Consider the following 14762-nt stretch of genomic DNA (forward strand, 5'->3'; position numbering starts at 1 on the left):
AAAAATTAGCCAGTCAAGATGGTTCGCCTATTGAAGTATGCTAGCGCCGGCGCCCTGCTGGTCGCTTCCGTAAACGCCAACTATCCCACGACCTCTTACCCCGAGGAGGACGACTACCCTACTGATCCTGAGACCGAGTCCTACAGCGCTACCTCGGCTCCTTACCCTACCGGTTCTTCTTCCGCCGGCGGGTACCCCGTCACCACTCCCTCTTCCGCCAGCGGGTACCCCGTCACCACTCCCTCTTCCGCCGGCGGGTACCCCGTCATCACTCCCTCTTCCTCAGCTGGATACCCGAGTGCCTCATCTACCAGCTCCGAGGAGGATGACTGCCCCCCGGAGACCGAGACCGAGTCTTACAGCGCCACTGGCTACCCCACGGCGTCTTTCAGCACCGGTTATCCGACCCTGAGCGTCTCTACTCCCTCTTACCCTACTAGCAGCCAATCTGAGGGTGGCTCTTATGCTGTCTACCCTACCGGATCTGAGAATGCTTCTGTTCCCTCATACCCTACTGGATCAGAGAGTGCTACTATTCCCTCGTACCCTACTGGGTCTGAAAGTGCTCCTGTTCCCTCGTATCCTACTGGATCGGAGAGTCCTTCTGTTGCCCCATACCCTATCAGTAGCGAGAATTCCTCTATTCCCTCTTACCCAACCGGTGGTCAATCTGAGAGTGCCTCTACTCCCTCGTACCCGACTGGTGGCCAGTCCGAGAGTGGCTCTTACCCCGTCTATCCTACTGGGTCTAAGAACGCTTCCGCCCCTAGTTACCCGACCACCGCTATCAACACTTATCCTGTTGACTCGACCTTAACCAAGTACACGACCCTGATCTCCACGATCACCTCATGCGCCCCCAGTGTCACTAACTGCCCGGCTGGATCAGCCACCACAGTCGTTGTTCCCTACCCGTCGGTAACCTACCCTGCCGGTTCTCCCTCTTACCCCGCAGGATCTCCCTCGTATCCTGCCGGAAGCCCGTCTTACCCTGTGGAGACTCCCTCTGCTCCGGCTGAGACTCCCAAGTACCCTACTCAGGGTAACACCCAGCCGGCTCCCTCATATCCCGCAGAGGCTTCCTCATCTCCCGCAGAGACTCCCTCTTCTCCGGCTGGATCTCCTTCCTCCCCTGCGGAGACACCCTCTTATCCGGTCGAGACTCTTTCTTCCCCTGCCGGAACTCCCTCTTCCCCTGCAGGCTCTTCTCCGTCTTACCCTGCTGAGAGTCCTTCTGCCCCGGCCGAGACCCCTGTGTACCCTACTCAGGGTAACACCCAGCCGGCTTCCTCGTACCCCGCAGAGGCTCCCTCATCTCCTGCTGGATCTCCTTCCTCCCCTGCTGAGACTCCTTCTTCCCCGGCCGAGACCCCTGCGTACCCCACTCAGGGTAACACCCAGCCGGCTCCCACCTATCCCGCTGAGACTCCCAGCCAGCCGGCCGCTACCTACCCTTCTCCCTCTACCGGCCCTGCAACTCTATCCACTGTCTATGGCAACACAACTTTCAGTGTCCCGAGCCAGACTGCTGGATACCCTACCGGAGAGGCCTCTTCGACCTACCCGGCTCCCACCGCCATCCCTACCGCCGGTGCCGCCATCGCCGGATCAAGCGCTACTGGTGCTCTGATCGCCTTTGCTGCCGTCTTCTTCGGCCTCTTCTAAACGGGATTTGGGTTATTCAGGACGAGCTGATGGAGTCACGCCGCCACGCGGACCACGGTACAGAAAGAACGGGGTTTTGTTCACGCAGAAAACTATAGTTGCACTCTTATTCTATATGCAAGAGATATTGCCAGCTCCAAGCTATGGATTGCTCTGAGGAGCTCAGGCCTTCTTACATGACCTTTGATGTCAACTTAATAATGTAAATAATTTATTACTTCAGACCAGCCAACCAACTCGCTCTTTTGTCGTATGCTATCTGAAAATGTCCATTTTAACGTGATTTGTTATAAAAGATTTAACAAGTAGTAGAACGAACATCATCCGACCTATATACAATACGGTACCCGGAATATTCCCAGGTGACAATGGTGTGATGCGAGCGTTACGCACGAGCCGCAATGATATGATATAACATATTATATTCAAACCCGTCCATTAGCAAGGCTAACATCGAATCCGTATTTACTCACTGTACAATACCGTACAACATGATCATTATATCTGTATGACTTATGTATTTTTGGTTAGATCCTACCTAGTTTCGTTCGAAATATAGCACAATCATCTACTGCCCAATGCTTTATGTACCTAAGGTATTTAGATGGTTGATGTGAAAGTGATAATTTACAAGAGATATCAGCTCCCATTTAGTACTTTTCAGTCGGCGCGAGGTTCTTTTCCACGACGAGTTGTTTGGTCGGGCTATTGTTAGACCTGGTATTAACCAAGCAGTAAATGTCAATCATAGCAGATATCTTTGCGTCGTTGAACGTTTTGATCTCGAGTTGTCAAAGATCAAATCGATATGATCGGAGGCCACTATCATATATAACTACACCGAGCCTTCAAGATAATTATAATAACTACATGAGATTTAGATACGTTGTCTGTTACGGAAAAAGAACTTATACAAACGAACATACCATCATGTTTGAAATAAAATGCAGGGTAGTAATAGCTCGTTTAATGTAAAACTTGCCTATTACCTTCACCCAGGACTATTTTCCACGTATATCGGGTGATGTGGGTTATATTATAATATTATAGTATTTCAGAACTAAGTTAATAACTGAAAATGGCATCACATAAGGTATGGCGCGGCAAAAGTGGTGCCCGCCCAAAAAAGGGAAACCTCATTTACGGGTGTATGCTTTAGGGGCTATAACCGCCAGGTGCAAATCAAGTGTCATAAGGAGCTGTATAATATTAACTAGTAGTAATATTTTCGTATAGCTAGTATTCGCGCGTATGTGATATGGTCGTGTGGAAAATAGGGGCGTCGGTTGTTGAAATGATATTCCCGAATTTGTACTTGTATAGATAGGTGGGTTAGAGATTTAAAGAGCGAGGACCTACATACTTTACTTAGGTACGTAGCAGAGGATATATAGATGCAAGGCCTATTCTAATATAGGATAAGGGGTTATGCAACTGTAGTAGATGGATGGTGTTAATACTCGAGTATAGAACCCACCAAATACATTGCTCACTAAGAAAGGGAACATTACAGCGGAAACAGCAGGGATCTTCGGCTTTGTGGTAGCTAAAGGGACTTTTAAAGTAATACTTCGCCCTAAACTCGCTAAATAACCCCCTGGAGGGTATCTGATGTCCTTGTGACCTGTTCTATCCTCAGGTTTAGGGGTTGTCCAAAGGGAGGGCTTCTCTAGAGCTCAAAGATAGCCCATATCAGTATGATCGTATGATATCGGATATGGCCAATTTGTAACGTTTACAAGGAATGTAAGTAACTAATAAATATTTGATCATGTTTCCTGGGAAGCAAGCTCCTATACTCCGGGAAGCATGTACGCATATCCATTAAGCTTATTATTCTTCGGGAGCAAATACTTACATATAAGCATAGGATCTATCCCTTTTACTTACTTACCTACCTAGGAGGTATATACCTACTCTAAGTAGACTGGCACCATGCAGTTACTCGTGGGATTTACTAAGAATTTAGTACCAGAAGTTCTAATGGGGATCGATCCTTGGGACCCATGACGCGCGACATGTTATCAAAACTTGACTCTATCTTCCAATGGAAACCTATCATCGCTCTCCTCTTCCGCGTATTCTGGAAACTGGCTCGAGATCCCCCCCTCTACCTTGTTAGCTAAGCCTCTCTAAGCCTCTCGGCAGTTCCCTCCACTTGCCACGCGGCCTACGCCCATCTTGCAGCGGCATATCTCGCATCCAGGGTACCGATCTGGGTTTGATACAGTAATACGTAGCCAGGATTGGGGATGGGCCACTAGAGAACCGTGGCAATGCAACCAAAAGCTTAATTCGACATACATTATAGCACTACCAAAGAGCCGCATGCTCAAACGAGGCTTTCAAGAGGTTCTTGATTACCTGATTAGGACGTAATGTATTGCAACGAAGGATAATTGAAGATGTACTATATTCGTCGAGCTTTAAGCTGGTTCATTAGAATCTCTATAAACTTAAGCAAGTAATACCAGATAGTTTAAACAAAGATGGTCTGACTACATTCCTGTCCAACTACACATTCAAATTGATTTGATAAAAGATGAAGAAAAATCAAGATGAAGGTGTGACGGAAGGCCAGCAATTCCAGACTGGATGTACGGTTCAACTTCGGTTTACACCATCCATCCAACCAACACGGAAACGATCAGTCGTCCTGCGGTCAGAATGACGAGATTGGGAGTGTCAAATGGAGTTGTAGGATCTACTACGATCGGCATTAAAATTGTTCATGGTGTTAGTTGTACGTGATACGAAATGCCGCAACTCTCTGCATGGATGCCAAATGAGTAACAGCAACAGCTACTCTGCATTGAACGAAAACGAACACGGGTTAGTTATGTATGCATCACGGCTCGTGAACTATTCTACCGAAGCACGAGACGAAGAAAAAAGGAAAACAAGAGAAAATAATTTGATTTATAAGCCATGTCATGTCGCATGGCCGAGGGTCGGTGGATGGAGATATGATAGGTGCGAATAGGCGGAAGCGGAACTACGAGAGAGAAAAGGGAAGAGTCCAGAAACAATAGAATAAAGAGTGGGAAGGCGAGGATAAAGAGAAAAAACAGGGAAAACAAAGGGAAGAGTCGGTCAGTTGACTCAGTTCGGCATAAGAACATAAGAAGCATAAGAACTTTATTGAAGTAAGAAATGGCGCATCGGGGAAAACGGTTTGATTGTTCATTGTTGATTTGTTGATCTGTTGATTGTTGTTCGGTGCGATGCCTTAACGGGGAAGATGGAATTATGGATTAACATGGAAAAGGAAATGGAAAAGGTGGAATCGAGTCTGGATTGGGGCATTAGCAGGATTGTCAGTTCGGTTCGGTCTTCCCATGTGGCCGCTTGTTTCTTTCTGTTGCTGCAGGTATCCTCTTGTACATGTATGATGATGTATGTACCTACATGGTACGATACTACCGTATCTCATTAAATATAATGGTTTAGGAAGTATATAATCTTAATCGATACAATAGAGGCAAATTCTATGTAATACACATATTGCACCTGCACTTAGCTGACAAGCTGACCATTCTTGCCGGAAATAATTACCTCTCGTCGCAAAAGCGAGCAGCTCCGACCTGTCCGAGGTGGCAGGTGGGGGTGGGTAAGGAACCGGCCGGAAGTGTAGGGGAGTTCAATACATAGGAGGCAGTAACTTGAATTCGACGGATACATGCCCTATGTAATTGGAGCCGCTCTTAGTTCAGCATGTATATGCAGGTGCTTACCTCATTTTGGGTCACCACCTTACATGTATATCGATATATATGTACATGTCAATATGTATATACCGTATGTTACATGTATGTTGTTCAATGCTAGCCGCTTAATACAAGTCACAGGCTACCTCAAAATAAGTCACCGATTCACCCGTTAACTGGAGTCCTACATAGGTCCAATCACTTTATTTAACCTAGGATTGCCTGCCTGCATCAAATCAACTTTAAAAACCTGAGATGACATTGAACCTAGTTGACAGGTATATGACATACATACCTCTTACATACCTGGTATACAGGCCTACATGCAAATCGACGTAGCTGGTCCTGCCATTACCTAAGGTAAACCCGGATGCATTGTCCTTTTACATCCACTTTGAGCCTTGCAACAACTTAATCTTAATAATCCTTTTTTTCTATTCCCATTATTATTACATCTCTTTCCCTAGTTTCCCCCTAGCTCACCTGCAGTTAATAATCTCTCTACTTACATACCCTAATACCTAACCTGAATAATACTCCTTCGGGTTGTCCGGAGCGAACCATCTCCCAATCATACGACGAGTAGACCCTTAACATTCGAATGGTGATCTACTAACTGGGGTCCCGCGAAAGAAAAAAAATAACAGGCCTGACTCATAGTCATTTCAAAAGATCTCTCAGCGCGTCCGTGTTTTGTGTGAAAACCAACACTCATACATACTTCTCGTTAGCAATCTCTACCAGACTGCGCAAACAGGCACGCAATACGTGGACAACACACTCCCTTTCTCCTTTCTCACTTATACCTAAGCCGTCTGAACGCGTACCTAACCTTACACTCCACTACACATCAAACATCAAACTACACCCACGGACGCAGGTACGGGTACAAGCCCCCCTCCATCCATTCCCGTACAACACCTGTTGAAAGTTTATTTACCCCGTCTCTTTGCTGCTTTAGAGTATATATCCCAAGTAGGCGTGAGGAGCTAGATATATCAATGGCCACCGTAACTGTCTCTCAACCTGCTATCACTCCTGCGATACCGGGTCGGAACGACAGCAGTGATAGTTCTCGTTCCAGCCAGACGAGTACCGAGAAAGTCAAGCTCGCCTCTTCGCTTCATACGTCATCGCTACCAAAACAACACAGCAGTCATGATGGTCAAGGCCGGGTCGACCGCTCTGTTTCGCCCAAGAGGTGGAAGACATTCATCAAGGCCTTCAAGCACATTCACAACTTGACTCCTAAGGAAGTAGACGATTTCATGGCGTCTTATGAAATCTACAATTTGGATTGGGCCAACGAAGAGGAGATGGTCAAGGCCTTCGGTCCCAATTACCAGCAGCGTGTCGGAGATTGCCTTTGTGCTTACTACTCGGTGCTCAACCATCTTTGTAGCCTCGGCGATGTAGAGAAGATGTACATCCCACCGCTGATGGACAAGAAGGCGTCGGTGCTCGACAACCAGCTACTCTACGAGGAGTCTGTCGCGAGGGATATCGGATTGAAACCGGGAATGAAGGTCTTAGATCTCGGGTGCGGTCGTGGGCGTGTAGCTGCGCATATGACGAGCTTCAGCGGAGCTCATGTAACTGGTCTAAACATCGATGCGAACCAGATCGCGCAGGCAAGGGAATGGAACGATCGGTGCGGTTTCAGCAACGAGTTCGTCGTCCACGACCAAAATGACTTGCCTTTACCTTTTGCAGACGAATCATTCGATGCTTTCTACGAGATCCAAGCTCTCAGCTTATGCAAGGATCCTTCGGCCTCTTTCAAAGAGATTTATCGCGTGCTGAAGCCCGGCGCCAAATTCTCACTGCTAGATTGGGTTAGCTTACCGCCGTATAACCCGGAAGATCCTGTTCACGCGGGACTCATGCGTCGCGTGAAGCCTCTGATCGGCGCTGTCGGCACTCCGACACCGGCAAGTTTCGAGAAGGCCCTCACTGATGCCGGGTTTACCGTCTCAAGATCGGATAACCCCAGTATAGACGGCCTACAGGCCCCGCTCATCGACAAAGTCGATATTTACTTCCGCTCCGTCAGGCGCGTCATTCACGGCCTCGTTCGCTTACGCGCTTTACCCCCACATTTCAAGATCCTCATTGACAGATTATGTCTTGACGGTCAAGCATTTGTAAAGATGGACAACATGCGATTAATTACCACGACATATCGGATCATTGCGGAAAAGCCGTCGGTATCATAAGATTTGAGAATAACCTTAGCCTTAGATTAGAAAAGGGTCAAACGACGTTCTCAATTTTACAACGCGGGTTTGAGGCGCAGCTAGTTAATCGGAAGTCGGGAGGATCCGTCCATTTCTTGGTATGGGGGGGCTTCTCCAAACTCGGCGACGTCATCTCATCCACACTCCATCCATCTGTTCATCCCATCCTATTCTTCTCGACGAGGGGCAGAGGTTATTTATAGGCGACTCACACCTCCACCATCCATCCTATCACGAGAATAAGCAACATCCTTTACCTATTACCATTACCATTACCCTTCCATTCAATTTTCTGTCCCTAAAGCAACTTTTAGACTTTGGCAAAGCATTCATCGGCATTTTTAACCTTAATAGCATTCTGCATATTGCGTTGCTTTTTATTGGGAGAGGAGGGGAGGGGGAGTTCTGTTCTGCTTAAGTCGCCAGTCGCCTTTGCCTTATATCTAATACGCACGCACTACCTAGGCACACGGGACAGTTTTGTTCTACGTTCACGAGTAAAGGTGGCCATTGGGCCAAGAGGGAAGTAGGAAGTGGGAGTTTGGTTTCGCTTCTCTTTGGCTCCCGAATACCAAGTGCAGCCGGAGTTCAAATTCATTTTCAAACTGCAACTGCCAGAGAGCGTCATGGCGTTCGCTTCGCTTTAACACGACAAGAGTACATAGGTGGTAGTAGTGAATCCAACAAATATTTCTCAACCTTTCGTTCATCATACATAATGTTGGGAATAGGCCCTTGAAGAGTTTTCCAATTCGTCGTACCTTGCATATAATTAATAATATTTAGATATTCCTTGAAGAGGGGCTTGGTTTAGCGGTTCGCGAAATTCTACAAGAAATGCTGCATAATTGGCCCTATGACCGAAGAGGCGCTCGCAAATATGCTTACTATTAGTTATTCAAAATTTCTGATATGCATTTCTATCCTATCCAACCATAATAAGCTACCCGCTCGACTCCTGACCTGAAAAAAAAAAAAAAAAACTCATTTGCAAGAGGGGCAAAAACAGGACCGGAAAGTCCACAAATTGTGCAAATGACCTGAAAATCATAAACGGGTCAATTTAACGTTGATACCCAACCCCCCATATATGACTCCTCTTCCCCATCCGTGCGATTCAATTGTCGTGGGTCCGCCCCCGTTTGCGGCGGCCGACGTCCTTTGTTGTGGAGTGGTGGCGGCATTCCAGGAGGGTCCGTAGACGTAGGAGGACCACACCCTACGGCGCACAACCGGAGTCAAGAAAGGAAAGCGGAGATAGAACAGAAAACGTGCAGATGACATAGCTCTCAAAAGCCCACCCAAAGAAGAAAAAAATAGACGCGTTCTCTCATAACTTTTCTAAGCTTCGAAAGCTGTTTTGGTTCCCGAAGCGTTACGGCTTGCTTCTTGTAATACTTCCTCACTCGGATTTATTCTCGCTTTGCGAGCCGTCGAGCCTGCGAGTCCCTAAGTGTTTAAAAAATAATCAACAGGTAGTTAATAGGGATTAACTCATCCTTCGAACCCCGGCTATAAGCAATTGACTTGCCTATATACTTACCTACCCGTACCTATCATGCCCACGACAGGAGAGACGAGTCTAAAAGCTGTTGGGCCCCAAGAGGGCTTCATTAGCGATGACGAGGAGCTTAAAACGCCATCGATGGGCGGCGAATCTCTTTTCGACTATTTTCCTTTCGAGGAGATCGAAGCTCCTGCACCCGTTAATCTGTCAGCTGCTACAACAGAACCCGAGGATCATCTTCTACCACTTAAACTTCAATGGAAGAGTCCTAGCCAATCGGGATTAAAGAGTCTTCCTCAGGTGCACCGGATCGTTGACTGGATTATGGGCCGAAACGTAATAATACAAGAAGACAAACCATCGGCTAAATGGTTATCCGCGGCTGGCAACGTGGGTAAGAGTAGTAAGAGTAGTAAGAGTGGTATGAGGGAGGGAGGCGAAGTGCATTTCAACGGAAAGCGGCTAATAGAAGACGACTTTTTCGACATTGGAGACGTCAAGGATATCTGCCCCGCCTGCACGACACCATACTGCCAGGCTCTCGACTCCCTGCCATTTAAAAGCAGTCTGAAGCTCGGATACAACGACCCAGAGACGCATACCTGGCTCATCGGCGACAAGTATGTTATGACCGAGGAGATAGACGACGAATGGTCAGAAGAAGCAGACGTTACTTTAACCTTAGCCACGGAGCTTATTAGGAAAGCGACGAGGGTGCCCGTGCCGAACATAATAGCTGGTTGGAAGGAGAACCAGAAGGTAATCACCATCACCGAGAGGGTTCCTGGCCAGCGGCTTTATGATATCTGGTGGGACCTACGGGATGATCAAAGGGAAAAGATCGCGAAAGAGGTTGGACGGCATATAGACCAATGGAGACGGATGACATCGGACAGGATTTCGACTCTCGGTGGTGGTCCTGTGCGACGCCATGGTCATCTTTTCGGTTCGTCGCAGGAAGGGTTTGGACCCTTCAGGTCTGACAAGGAAGTATGGAGCGCCATTCATAGACGCCTAAAGAAGAAAAAGGTTGGCGAGGACTTGATTCAAATCTTGAAGGATTATATGCCGGAATCAGCACCCTGCGTCTTCACACATGGTGATTTGTCCACTGCCAACATCCTGATTCATAACGGGAGAGTTTCTGCTATTCTAGGGCTCGATAATGCTGCATGCCTCCCAGTGTGGGCTGAGTATGTGGCGGTACATTTCTGTTATTGCAAAGAAGACGAGCAATGGAAGGCGATGCTTAGCAAACACATGAAGAGCTATGCTAGGGCGAAGGATTGGTGGGCGCTGTGGACTGCAGTTGAGAAGAATGCATCGAAGAAGCACATAGCCGCGCTGGTAGTTCGCTGCCAGCGGTGGCAAAGACCTCCGCAGAACAAACGAACGTTCGATCCGGAATTACCTAGCGAGAAGAAACAGCAAGATGTCTCTGATTTAAACCTCATGCCAGAGTCACACCTGCGGCCACCCGCTCAGAATCGACACCATAAGACATATAGTCCGTATAGAGCGGCACTCAGCAGAAAGCTGCTGAAGGGAAGACATTTCTCGGAATTACTGAATGATGTGAACTGGGAATCAGCTGTCCACGGGGGATCAGAAGAGGGTGACATGGTGGGAGGAAGCAAGGCTAACTCTTCAGCAGTAACAGAGCCGCAGACGCAAGCAACCGTAGGAGTGGAAAAAGATTTAGGAAGGTTCATTAGGGAAACTCGCGATGAAGCATATGAAGCTAAGCGTGTAGGCATTGAAAGATGGCTCTCGGAGAGCGAGAGAGGGAGGGAGTACTTTCCCAGACCGTTAGTTATCCAACGCACGACGAATGATAAGGAGGATGTGCCCCCGCAAATGAGCCCAGTGAAAGATCCCCCTTGGAGGGAGAGAGATAGGCGAGATAGGCTGAGGTCATTCGAGAGACGAGATAACGATTCGAAAGGCCTAAGGCCATTCAGCTTAGCTCTATCCCTCTTATCAGACAATGCCAAGGAAGCCCTCCGAGAGGTTGACAAGAAAGGAGAAGATGGCAACGAGAGCCACACTCGTGAGCAATTCATTGAGGAAACTCTTCGTTCTCTGGAGTCTAGTCCGGTAGATCCCATCGTCGATGATATCACCGTAGCTCCTATACCGCAGCAAGGTAAAGAAGAGGTTGAAGATAGCGTAGATACCGAGAAGAAGCGGTCTTCGATTTTCACTCGGAAAACTTCTCCGGGGTTGCTATATTTGACACTTGCGAATGCGGCGGCCGAGGGGAAAAGCAAACGATATAGAAGAAGTTTCTCCGAGGAGGAAACATCGTTGGAGGAAGGCCATCCTGCTGACGAGTAGCCTTACCTATGGCTGAATTATTCTAGGTTTCTGAGATCGAAGCCATGGTATGGGAAGTCTCTATCCCAACAAGCTCCCGATGCGCTTTAATTAAACGTAGCGGAAGAGATCATGGTTAGGTTTAATAAGAGAAACTGGGAATAGTTCGAGGCACCACTTATAACTATAATAGATAATAAGTATAACTACCTAACCATAGTTAATACGTAAGCAATTAAAGAAAACTTCAATAACCTAAATGTAGTCGGCATATCATTTTGAAGACATCCTATCGAACTCTGGCTTGGTTTCTCTGATGGTTGATGGTTGATGGTTGATGGTTGGTTGCCCAACGTACCTGTAGCTAAACGAAGTTCCAATGTAAACTTGGTGGGGCTGAATTTAGAGGGCTTTGAGTGACCTAATACGTTCAACTTGCACTGTAGGCACCCTGTATCGTTCCTGCCGTTCTACTCATTTACACCGATAAGAAGCTTATCGTCGCAAACGCGTTACTACATTATGTACGCGTTGGTTGTCGAGCAACGCTTAATCGTTTAGTGCCTTAGGGATAACATCTACGTCACTGCCGGCAAAAACATCACAACTTTTATTCACACAACGACGTATTTTATTTTGCATCTTAATCTTTATGGGTATGTAGATACCCATTTTACGCGGTTCACCCTCAACAATAAGACACGGTTTGGGGGTTCACATCTACCTACCTAACCTCAGTTTTCTCCTTTTTTTACGCCGTCTCCACCGCGCTTTTCGTTGGCGTGAATATTTGTGCCTTTTTTCCTTCTTCTTCTTCTTCTTTCTCTTCTCTTAAGATCACTGGACGAGATAATCACCCAACTCTAAGCCTATTTATTTGGCCAGAAAGAAACAGAGGCAAGTGTTCAAGCAGTGATATCTTTAATCAGGTTAACTACCTGGTATTTGCAACTATTTCAAGAGTCTTGGAACCGGTTACCTTGAAGCCAGCAAAGGATACTGCGGTAACATAGAGAGTGTTTAATACCCTCTCCTTCAACTCTCTTGACCTTCTATGTGATGTGTTCTCGTTTTATGGTTTTTATGGTGGTAAATCACTTATATTATTATATAAGATGGATCACCCATTAAAGTCAGATGGCTTGGACGATATGGATGAGTTAAAGCAGGCGTTCACAAAAAGAGTCGTACCCCCTGCACTTGAAGAGAGACTTTTGAGTTCAAAGAAGCTACGACGGGATCTACTCGAGTTAGCAACGAAAGATGAAGTCTATTTCTTTATCCGCAAATCCCAGATGTCGTCCCAACTCCGCTCACAACTTCTTGACGAATCACCAGTCACATCCACAAACAAGACCACATCGACACCTACACCTACGCCTACAACTAACAGTGATGGCAAGGACAAGCATCTTAAATCAAGTGGACGTCCTTACCATACTGAACCATCTAGGTCTACGGGGGTTTCTGATGGTAGTTTTACTACCTCAACGCCAAAAGAAATCACGGCCAAACATGAGGTGCCTAGCTTCTTAACAAAAGACAAGCTTCCGACTAAGGATTTAGCTTCCGCAACCCCAGCTAAACGGGTATTCACTGCTAAGCGAACACTCCCTCCTCACTTGGTTTCTAAACCCAATCCGACCCCAAAGCCATCAGAGCCAGCCGCCAATAAGCCGGTAATTTCAGCCTCTCCTACCAGCCCTAATCCATCTAGGGTTGTTAGTGATATTCTACAGACCCTTAGAGAAAACCGTCTGCCGTTTAATGCTTCAGAACAAACGGAAGACATTAAGGACTCCCTTGCATCAACATCTCAACGTAGGCCATCCCTAGCCGTACCCCAGATAATAGTTCATCCCCCGAGCAATAGCCACCCACAAGGTAAATTTTAGTTGTTACCGGTACTATATTAGAAATTACTAACGCAAGACATAGATCCCAGTATTTCCGACGAGCAAGTGAAGGATCTCAAGAGGAAAAGAGATGATTCCTCTCCACTAGGTTAGACTCGAATAATCCACTTAGAAAGTTAAGTTCAACTCACAGTTAGTACGCAGGACTCTCCCGGGATTCACACCCTCAAAAGAGCCGGAAGGGTAGTCATACAAATACTCCCTTAAAAACGCTTGGCGTCGCATCATCTAAGACCCAATCTGAGAATGAATTGTTGCCTGCCAATCGTGAACGCACCATATCGAAAGGATATAAGAAACTACGCTTAAAGGATGTAATTGCACCTGGAGCATCTGCCCTATCGAATGATACCGGGGGAAGCAGGCTCGATACAATCAATTCTCGCAAGCCCAATACCGACGTAGTCTCCAACACCAAGCAAAATCGGTTGGCAAGTCACCGCCGGCCACCAATTGATGAAGACAGCGATGAGACAGATGATGACATTCCGCTTCGAAAAAAACAGATCAGCTCGACCAAAGCAACTAAGACCAAAGAAACTAAGACCGATTGGGATTACCATATTTGGACCTGTAAGTTGTTTTGGGTGCTGCGTAGTGTTAATAGAGACGTCAACTAATTTAATTAGTTCCGTCCGGAGAAACCCAGCCCACTTCTGGCGCATTGTTGCCACGGGGCTATACCCTCCATGATAATCCTGAGGCTCCGTGGATATGCCCGATACGTTCGTGTCGTGTTTTGTTCTCGAAACTTGAAGGTCTCGGGGCCCACTTCAATGTGAGTACCATGGGTTCGCGGGTTGGCTTAATACATGAAGCTCACTTCAATTATAGCGTGGCCACAGAGCCACACAACTTAATGACAACGGGGACGGCACTCTATCCATCATTAAGAAGCTGAAAGCGATTGGTGTGGCTATGCCTGCTGAGGTAGTGTCTCACAAACCATTGGATCCCGAGGAACCTTTGAAGGAGCCCACTCTCAATCATTACCTGAAATCGTCCAAATCTACTACTCCATCTTCTTCTCAAGCAGGTGATAATAAGGACAGGCCTACAAAAGCTCACAGGTCGGGCAGGACTCTATCTGACCCCAGCCTGTTGGGCACGGAAACTCTCACAAGAGAGGATAGCCTAAAGATAAGTTCACATAAAAAGAAGCTGGTGTCTGAGGTTGGTCCCGAGGTTTGTCTTCTTTCATGCAACACTCGATGAAGCAGAACTAGGCCAGCTTTGATTAGCTAACAGTGAGAAGCAGGAGGAATCAGCAACGCGTAATTTTCCAAAGGAGGAAAGTTTTACACCGCGCGGCGAATCGCGATCCGACTCTTCCCGTCAACCTAGCATTGTCTCAAATGCCCATAATGGAGTTCACGTTGGTAGCGGAGCACAAACAAGTACCATCAATCCAGCA

At 47.0% G+C, this 14762-nt stretch overlaps 3 protein-coding genes across 3 annotated transcripts; all 3 read left to right on the forward strand.

The window, feature by feature from the left end:
• The first annotated feature begins 5818 nt into the window (after window positions 1–5818).
• On the forward strand, window positions 5819–7844 carry F5Y00DRAFT_37633 (S-adenosyl-L-methionine-dependent methyltransferase). Its single transcript, XM_048013568.1, has 3 exons — window positions 5819–6010; window positions 6104–6252; window positions 6334–7844. The coding sequence occupies exon 3, from the start codon at window positions 6374–6376 to the stop codon at window positions 7586–7588; it is 1215 nt and encodes a 404-aa protein (XP_047866340.1). The 5' UTR covers window positions 5819–6010; window positions 6104–6252; window positions 6334–6373; the 3' UTR covers window positions 7589–7844.
• An 858-nt stretch (window positions 7845–8702) lies between these two features.
• F5Y00DRAFT_37698 (uncharacterized protein) lies at window positions 8703–11546 on the forward strand. Its single transcript, XM_048013569.1, has one exon. It carries the CDS (start codon window positions 9168–9170, stop codon window positions 11451–11453), a length of 2286 nt encoding a protein of 761 aa, XP_047866341.1. The 5' UTR covers window positions 8703–9167; the 3' UTR covers window positions 11454–11546.
• A 947-nt stretch (window positions 11547–12493) lies between these two features.
• Window positions 12494–14608, forward strand: F5Y00DRAFT_233271 (uncharacterized protein). The gene is made up of 5 exons (XM_048007287.1): window positions 12494–13316; window positions 13371–13436; window positions 13493–13921; window positions 13978–14126; window positions 14183–14608. The coding sequence occupies exons 1-5, from the start codon at window positions 12548–12550 to the stop codon at window positions 14561–14563; spliced, it is 1794 nt and encodes a 597-aa protein (XP_047866342.1). The 5' UTR covers window positions 12494–12547; the 3' UTR covers window positions 14564–14608.
• Window positions 14609–14762: the final 154 nt, after the last annotated feature.

The sequence above is a fragment of the Daldinia vernicosa genome (genome assembly GCF_022497035.1).
Source record: "Daldinia vernicosa strain CBS 139.73 unplaced genomic scaffold F5Y00scaffold_15, whole genome shotgun sequence".
In the NCBI taxonomy this organism is placed as follows: domain Eukaryota; kingdom Fungi; phylum Ascomycota; class Sordariomycetes; order Xylariales; family Hypoxylaceae; genus Daldinia; species Daldinia vernicosa.

Coding starts and splice junctions, on each gene's coding strand:
- F5Y00DRAFT_37633 (XM_048013568.1), top strand. CDS start 6,374: ATGGCCACCGTAACTGTCTCTCAACCTGCTATCACTCCTGCGATACCG.
- F5Y00DRAFT_37698 (XM_048013569.1), top strand. CDS start 9,168: ATGCCCACGACAGGAGAGACGAGTCTAAAAGCTGTTGGGCCCCAAGAG.
- F5Y00DRAFT_233271 (XM_048007287.1), top strand. CDS start 12,548: ATGGATCACCCATTAAAGTCAGATGGCTTGGACGATATGGATGAGTTA. Junction 13,437..13,492: donor AGATGATTCCTCTCCACTAG/GTTAGACTCGAA, acceptor GTTAGTACGCAG/GACTCTCCCGGGATTCACAC. Junction 13,922..13,977: donor GGATTACCATATTTGGACCT/GTAAGTTGTTTT, acceptor TAATTTAATTAG/TTCCGTCCGGAGAAACCCAG.